This window comes from Cariama cristata, unplaced genomic scaffold (assembly GCF_000690535.1).
Source record: "Cariama cristata isolate BGI_N322 unplaced genomic scaffold, ASM69053v1 scaffold4390, whole genome shotgun sequence".
In the NCBI taxonomy this organism is placed as follows: Eukaryota; Metazoa; Chordata; class Aves; order Cariamiformes; family Cariamidae; genus Cariama; species Cariama cristata.
Genome location: NW_009595096.1, coordinates 525 through 8,400, shown reverse-complemented (window position 1 = coordinate 8,400; position 7,876 = coordinate 525). Strand labels below are relative to the sequence as shown.

Genomic DNA, 7,876 nt, shown 5'->3' with positions numbered 1-7,876 from the left:
GGCAGCGAATCCAAGATCACTTCTTCTTTGCAACATTTCATCCACTTGAGGACTATAGTCTAGAGGCAAGTCCGAGACTATTGCTAATCGTTGTATTTGTGTAGTTTTACAACTATATTTTTATCTTTCTTTGTATGTTCTAATGTAGGATGAATAATGATCAACTGTTATTCATTTAAAACTCTGAAAAATTACTTCACTTAAATTGTGATGGTTTTTAGACTGAGACTGCAGCTTAGTTCTCTAATTAATATTGTGTTGAAACCCTGGGTCAATTAAGAAGAGGTATGTTTGATGAATGTGCCCACCTGTGTGGGTGTTAATCAGGTTTTATATTTGTGGCTGGAAAAGTTCCTTCTAATAACTGAAGAGCATCTATTTAATCGCATGTAGTGTGTTAGGATTTTTGAAACGTGTTCTTAGAAGTAACTTGAGGTTGCCTGACTAAATTGTTGTTTGATGTGATCGGGATAAAGATCTGTAACTTCTAGAGCATCTTTTTCAGCTATCCTTTTTTGCTATACTTAAATAACTGACAGCTGAATAAACACTGAGGGAAGGAAGGCAGAAATAAGGGTGTAGATAAAAATAAGATTTAGAGGAACTAAGCTCAAAGTACAAGATAAACATGAATGTGAAAAAGGGTACCTGTGTTCTGGCACAAACAGTGCCATCTTTCAGAGAAGGAATTTTTTTTCTTTTTTTTTAAACTGATGGTCTGTGAAATATTTTTGTCAACACTTAAATATGCTAGATATGACTTAGCAAAGTTGAGAAGTGAAAATACTGAACAAGAAAAAGAACAAAACAAACAAAAAAAACCAACCCCAAACCTAAGGCCAATATTCGTTAAGTATTTTAATGTGTTCAGGGTACATCTTCACCTTCATCTTGAGGGTGCATTGGAATAAACAAAATGTCTGAGTTTTAAACTTTTCATCTTATTCAGCCTTTCCCTTGAGGCATGTGTTTGTTCCTCCTTGATAAATTGTGGTTAGTGTATCGGTAGTACTGAGTTGGATTTTACCATTAGGTTTTAATGCTTTCAACTACATTCCTTTTGACATTAAATCAATGAGCATTCTTTAGTAGAAGTTCATAAAAGCATCTGAAAACTCTTTAGTGTTACGCCTAAAACGTTTTCACAAGACCTCTGTGCTGAGAAGCATAGCGTTAATTCTTTGGTATTCTAGAATTTCAGAACAGTAATCAATGGAGATCCTTAAAAAATGTCTAATTGGAGAGAGGAAGAGACTAGATTTATGAAAGTTTGAGATAGCACTGTATGTTAAGTGATGAATATTGGGAGATATATTAGTAAGTTATATCAAGTACCAAGAAAAACAAGTATTAAAATCATGGAATGCTAGATAAGATGTGTGCAATAAAGTTACCAGAGATCAATTTATTATCTGTTTTGCTTGCTTTAGTGGTGCTCTGCTAATAATACCGTGTTACGTTGCAGACAATATTTTACACTCTTCCTCGCCTTTCGGAACTTGCTGAAGATGAATGGATCTCACTCTCTAAATTTGACAGATTCACTGACATTCCTTTGCCACCAGCATTTCAGTGGTATCGTTCTCGAACGGAACTTCATGATCTGAAACCAAGTGACTGGTCTCAGCAAGACATGGGTAAAAATATAGCTAATCTATACTAAATATAATTATTTGTATGTAGTAGCTGTATACATCTGTATTCAATCTGATCTCTGTGTTTTTCAGCTGAAGTTAGACTTGTATCTATGTGAGCAGAATACCATAAAATAATAATACTATAAAAAAATACCATAAAATAATAGTAGATAACTAATGGTGTCTACAGTGTTACCATTTATATAATCCTCTTTACTGAAGCAGTAGTTTCACTACCACTTGCATATTCATATGACTACTACTTGTTTTTATAGGTTCAAATTCAGCTGAAACAGATAGCCAGACAGAATGGACTGATGTTCAGAAAAAGATTATACCCTGGAAAAACAGTACTCCTAGTTTAGACCTGGAAATGGTATTTCAGGATCGTGCTGCTAAACTTGGTAAATCAAACAGCAGACTGATTGTGGTGGCTTCACTTATTGATAAACCTACTAATTTAGGAGGTAAGGTCGAGTGCACATTTTTAAACTTTTATTTTAGACCTTAGAGCCCACTTGGATAATAGGAATGAATTTCATCTTATGGTTATAATTAGAAGATTATTTAAGTACTGCTCAGAGAAATAGCTCATTGTCCTGAAAAAAAAAAATGGTAACCAGAAGAAATACTACCTGCTTCAGAAGAAAGGGTCTTCTATAGTTACATTTCAAGAAGAAAAAAAAGAACTTAGCATGCATTAATTAAATAGAACTTTGCTGTAAATCATGCTCGGTTTCTTGCTGGTTTTATTCTTTGTTACAGTTGAGTTTTTCAATTGTTGCAGTTAAAGGAAATAATTTACTCTTATATTTTTTTCTATAACAATTAAACCAAATCTTGTAGACCTGCTAGTTTCTCATGACTGTTGGACAGGAAAGTGCCCATTCCTGATTAAGTACTCCTTCAAAATGTTGTGCAAGCTGTGATATAATAAATCCTGCAAATACTTTATTGCATTGTGCTTGCTGTTGTCAGCAGTTTAAATAACTGCAGTGAGAGTGTTAATGAAAAACGAGCCCCCAAACTCGTGCTGTCTGCATTGTAATGCTGTAATGTGTCGTTCTCTCAAGCCTTTCGTTTAACAGGTACTGGATTTAGAGCTTAAGCGTGTGTCTGTGTGCCCATCCATCCCTGCCAAGGCTTGTACACTGCCCCATTACTTTGTGTAATTAGTATTGTAGAAGCACATTGTCAGACAGAGTGCTTTTCTAATTTTTATCTTTCTGCTAAGTAACAAAACTTTTTTTTTTCCCCCTGGTAAATTATATGGAACAAGGTGTGGCTTGGAACAGAGCAGTACCTGAAACCGATTAAAAATCGAGGACTAAAGTAACCATTTCTCTTTCAGATTCTTTGTCCTTTTTCACTTGGTAAAATATCCTGGCTTGGTGTTTCTACACAAAAATCACTTTAATTCTTCTCTTTGTAGGTTTATGTCGCACGAGTGAGATATTTGGGGCATCTGCACTAGTTGTCGGCAGCCTTCATTACATACAGGATAAGCAGTTTCAGCATCTTAGTGTTTCTGCAGAGCAGTGGCTCCCACTTGTTGAGGTGAATGGAAACATTTTAATAGCTAAAAAATAAACTGTACATCTTCAGTTCATCAGATGCATAGTTCAGAGTCTTTTTTATCTTTCAAAAATGAACTTTTTATTTAACAGAAGCTCCCACTGTTATCTTTGAGACTTAATCTTGAGTATTTTGATATAAACTTTGGGTCAACCTCATAAAAAAGAATTTAACAAATATTTTTTCTTTGTTACTTCTGTGATAAACTGATTATGTGAGCTGTCATTGTTACATCTTAATCTGTGTTTTATAGTTGTGCGTTGGAATTTCATGTTTGTTTATAAAGGTTGAACAACACTTCGTTTATCTTGCTTGGTCCATTGCTTGTGGTGATTTCCTAGGGATAATCTTTGAGTTTGCTTGAAGCTAACTTGGGCCAAGCTTTTAGAACTTATCTAGCTTGCAAAAATGAAGGTTCCAACCTGTATGTTTACTATTTGGTAGAAAATACGTTTGTGATATTTTATAGTAATTGGTTTTTCAAGATCAGCTTTAAATCATCTGAAAAATTCAGTGTAAATTGTTCCTTTTTTTTCCCCCCAGTGTTTATTTTCAGCCTATTAAGATTTTTCTTCAGAACAAGATAGCCGTAGTGTGTTTTGCCTAAAACAGAATGCTGATGGACACACGTTGTCCTGCCTAATCTCTGTACAGAAGTGTGTACTGATGATAGAGCTTCTGTTGCATGAAGAAATTGGCATTTAATACAAATAAGCAGGTTAGAGAGTAGGATGAAGACAACTAAGAAATTCTTCACTGCAAGCTATCACAAGCTGTAATGCAGGCATGTAAGGCAACTCGGCTTCAATAGTGGCTGTTGTATTGTTTTGGGAAGGAATTCCAGGTTAAATAACAACTATGCACCTTGTCCCTATGCAAGAGTGATTTTTTTTTTTTTTTTTTACATTCAGATGTAAGGGCTGTAGCTGCCAGAAGCATAGAAAAGCCTTTGTTTGTTGTATTTGTGGAGTACATTTTTGTGGCATTACTTAACCTTTTGTGCTATTGCTGAAGAGCTTTTAAAATATTAAGCTACTTATATGGACAAAGTCTTTGGGGATAAAAGTCATTAATCTTAAAAACTGTCCAAGTAAATTGATTTTTACAGCAACTTCAGAAGTTTACAGATGGTGATAGTTAAATATTTGTGTATTTCTCTCTACTTTTGATGGACAGGTGAAACCATCTCAGCTTGTTGATTATTTACAGCAGAAAAAAACCGAGGGCTACACTATTATTGGTGTGGAGCAGACAGCTAAAAGTTTTGATCTTACAGAATATTGCTTCCCAGAGAAGTCACTATTATTACTGGGGTAAGAACACATACTTCTTTTGTAAATCTACCTCTTGCGGTCCATCCCTTCTACTAGTCAGAGTTTGGTCATATGAAAACCAAGTGACACGGATCAAGGTGGATTTAGAATGGGAAGTGATTATGGAAATGGCAGAGCTTGGCTTTCTGTACTAAGGAGTCAGAGGTATTGGTATCTACTCCTGAATGATCCTTCTCCTCATACTTAGTAACCTATCCATACACTGTAACCCCTTTTTTCTATAGGTGGAGGTAGCAACAGCATGGATTATAGTTTTCCAGGTATGACAGAGATAATCTGTGCACTGTAGTAATATGGGCCCCTGCATGCGTAGGCTGCGGTGAGCTCGGCAGGAAGGAGGGCTGCCTGTTTGCCCTGCTTTACCTGGTGAGGAGTGGAGTTGGGAGCAGGCATAGCTGGGAGATGCTTTAAAAATTAAGGATGAGGCACAGGACGAAGTAGCAAGTTTTTGCAGTACAAGCAGAGGCTGGGACAACTTCAGAGAAAAGCAATGCTCAGTTCCTATAATCAGGCAAGCCTCAGAAGTGACAAAGGGGAGGCTACTTCAAGAAACCTAGAGGATAAAGTGCCTGCAAGTCAGAAAGCTGCTGGAATTGCAGGGCCACCAAGTGAGACCAAGAGGAAGGGCCTGCCTATCCTTTGAGGACAAAGTGGGCAGAAATACCAGTTTTCAAACCTTTTTATATGTAGCTTGTCTTCAGAATGTAGTTCTCATAATCACTTTTTTCCTCTTCTAATTAAAAACATTGTTTTAGTTACTGATAACCTTTGGTATCTTCCTGTGCGCTCATTCAGAAATGTTTCACCAGTTCAAGGCTTCGCTCAGTTTTGACATTCCCTCATACCAAGACCTCACTGAATGCAAAGTGGGGACTTGAGCTTCCCTGCTGTGCTAGCACCTTCATGTCCTGGTTGTTTCCTCTATAGCTGTTTATTTTGCTATATATGGATAGTTCCAAAATAAAGGCAGAGACGGAGTCCTTGTGTTTGGGTGTTGTGCTACTGCTCGACCTGTGAACTAAAGATTAAGTGCTCTACTGGTTTCCTACATCAAAGCTTAGTCAGGTCTCCCATGTTTTCTTTATCTGTAATGTATTACTGCTTTAAAAAAAAAATCAGTTATATTGAGGGCAGAGGCACGATTTGTCAAATGCTGTTTGGATGCTGTTGTGACTTTAGCATATTCTGCTTTCTGGAACACCTGCCTCTTTTCAGATACAAGTTACCATTTCTTCTTTACTAGAAATGAACATGAAGGAATCCCAGCAAACCTGATTCACCACCTAGATGTCTGTGTGGAAATTCCTCAGCAGGGTATTATTCGATCACTCAATGTTCATGTAAGTGGAGCTTTGCTGATTTGGGAATACACAAGGCAACAAGTGATCAAGCAAAGACAAGAAAAATAACTGCCAAGAGTTTTGTGCCTTATAGTACGGCTGGGTGACTTCCTATGGTGCTACAACATGAAATTCTGAATAGATGAGATACAAACTCAGGGTGACAAGGATTCTTAAGTTTTGCATGTTTTGTTCTTTGTAGTGTTCAGACTGACTTTTAAATGCCTTAATACTTTACCTCCTTAAATAAAATTGTTGCATTGGAAATAAATACTATTTATATTGCATGTGGTGTGTGTGATTTTTCTACTGTTAGAACATCAGCATAGTACTGTGAACAATCCCAAACTCAAAACATAGGATTTTTACTGCAGTTACTTCAACTGTGATGACCATGCTTGAAATTGAAGCAGTGCCTTCCCATAACCACAATCAAAACTGACTGTAGCCAAAGCATTTAATGCCTCCAGCACCTAGATATACTAGATTATATAATTTTTGCAAGGTAAATTCACTCACATTATTACATTAAATTCTGCCCCTTGTTTAAATACCTTCCACAGTCAAGTTTACTAATCCTGCTGTAAACAGTCTGTATCTTTAAATGGAGTTGCATTGGTATGGTAACCAAAAACCTTCAATTATACAAAAGGCGGTAACGTGAGAATCCTGATAAATAACTGCTGTACTTCTAGCAGAGATACTGATTGAAAACTGAGTGCTATCACTAATGTAAAAATTCCTATTGCTTATAAAAAATGAGCATACTCAAAATATGTAAATTACATAGCATACACACAGGATGCTTTCAGTCTTCTAATGGCTGCTGGTTTATAAACTGTATTTTTAAATAATTTGAAATACTTGGTAAATAACAAATACAAATTACATTATACCACCACCTCCTTTTGACAATGAGGGGAAGTTGGAATGGAATTTTTTTTAAGGAAAAGCCATTTCACTTACTGAAAAACAGTTTTATTGTTCTCTTTAGAATATGTACATTACACTTAATTACAATTACAACTACATTACAATAATCACTTATTCCTGTGAAACAATTTGACTAGTTATACATTCAAAACCTTAGATTTGTCAACAGCCCTGCTTTCCATATTTCTTCGACTTATGCTCATGAAAAAGCTGTCCATGACCACCTTTTTTCTCAGCAGACACATGAGACCTTGCAACAAGAACAGCAGCCCGCATTTCAGGGAGACGGTCAGGTTACCAGTTCTTGAGCTCAAGCAGCTTCTGTCGCTTTCTCATGCTTCTTTCCAGTTATTCTCACTAGATTTATTTTAAAAGCAGAGTAGCTATGACTTTCCAGCAGCTTCTGGAGGATGATACCCTTCTGTTTCAAGCTTTCTTTTATAGTTTAAAAAGTCTCTTCTTTTGTCAAAATATTTAACCTGTTTAAGAGAAAAGATGTTCATCAGAAGAAACAAGACTAAGGAATAAACAGTCTTTGATCACTGAACTTAAGGATTTTTAACTCAATATGCTACTTAGGAGTTTCAGCAAAGCAGAAGAGTGGAGCGTGTTTTGGTTTTTGTGTTTTCTAGGGTTTTTTACCATTCTGAAAGTGGACTTTGGTTTCCTGTCATAACCACCCCTTTACTTCCATGAACACCTAATAAAAGCACTCTATTGTTTTGCTACTTTCACCGCTATGAACAAAGATTATTTGTAACGCAAAGATAAGTCCAGCGGCTTTTCTATGGTATCACAGACTATGTAACCTTTAAATTCATTGCCTAGAGCCACTGGTGCGCATGGTGCAAAGCACTGCAGGTGAAACTATCATCACTAGAGATAACACAGGGCAGAACTCCAGTGTTCAAAGTGTAAGTCAGCACAGCAGCTGTGAATGCACTTGGGTTTTTTAACTGACTTCAGTCTACTAGCTCCAATAGGAACTGTTCAGCCCCTCACACACTACTGTTACTGAAGAGCAATCCCTATTAAAAAAGAATTATTGCTTGAGCTT

The 7,876-nt window shown here is 36.4% G+C and overlaps 1 protein-coding gene across 1 annotated transcript in view; it reads left to right on the top strand.

The window, feature by feature from the left end:
• TARBP1 (TAR (HIV-1) RNA binding protein 1) overlaps window positions 1-6,156 on the top strand; it is a gene marked incomplete at its 5' end in the record, with an annotated part of 18,690 nt that extends 12,534 nt beyond the window's left edge. The window contains 6 exons of the mRNA XM_009700499.1: window positions 1-65; window positions 1,466-1,637; window positions 1,913-2,104; window positions 3,070-3,194; window positions 4,389-4,525; window positions 5,790-6,156. Of these exons, the coding sequence (XP_009698801.1) occupies window positions 1-65; window positions 1,466-1,637; window positions 1,913-2,104; window positions 3,070-3,194; window positions 4,389-4,525; window positions 5,790-5,955 (857 nt within the window). The remainder of the gene's footprint in view (window positions 66-1,465; window positions 1,638-1,912; window positions 2,105-3,069; window positions 3,195-4,388; window positions 4,526-5,789) is intronic.
• Window positions 6,157-7,876: the final 1,720 nt, after the last annotated feature.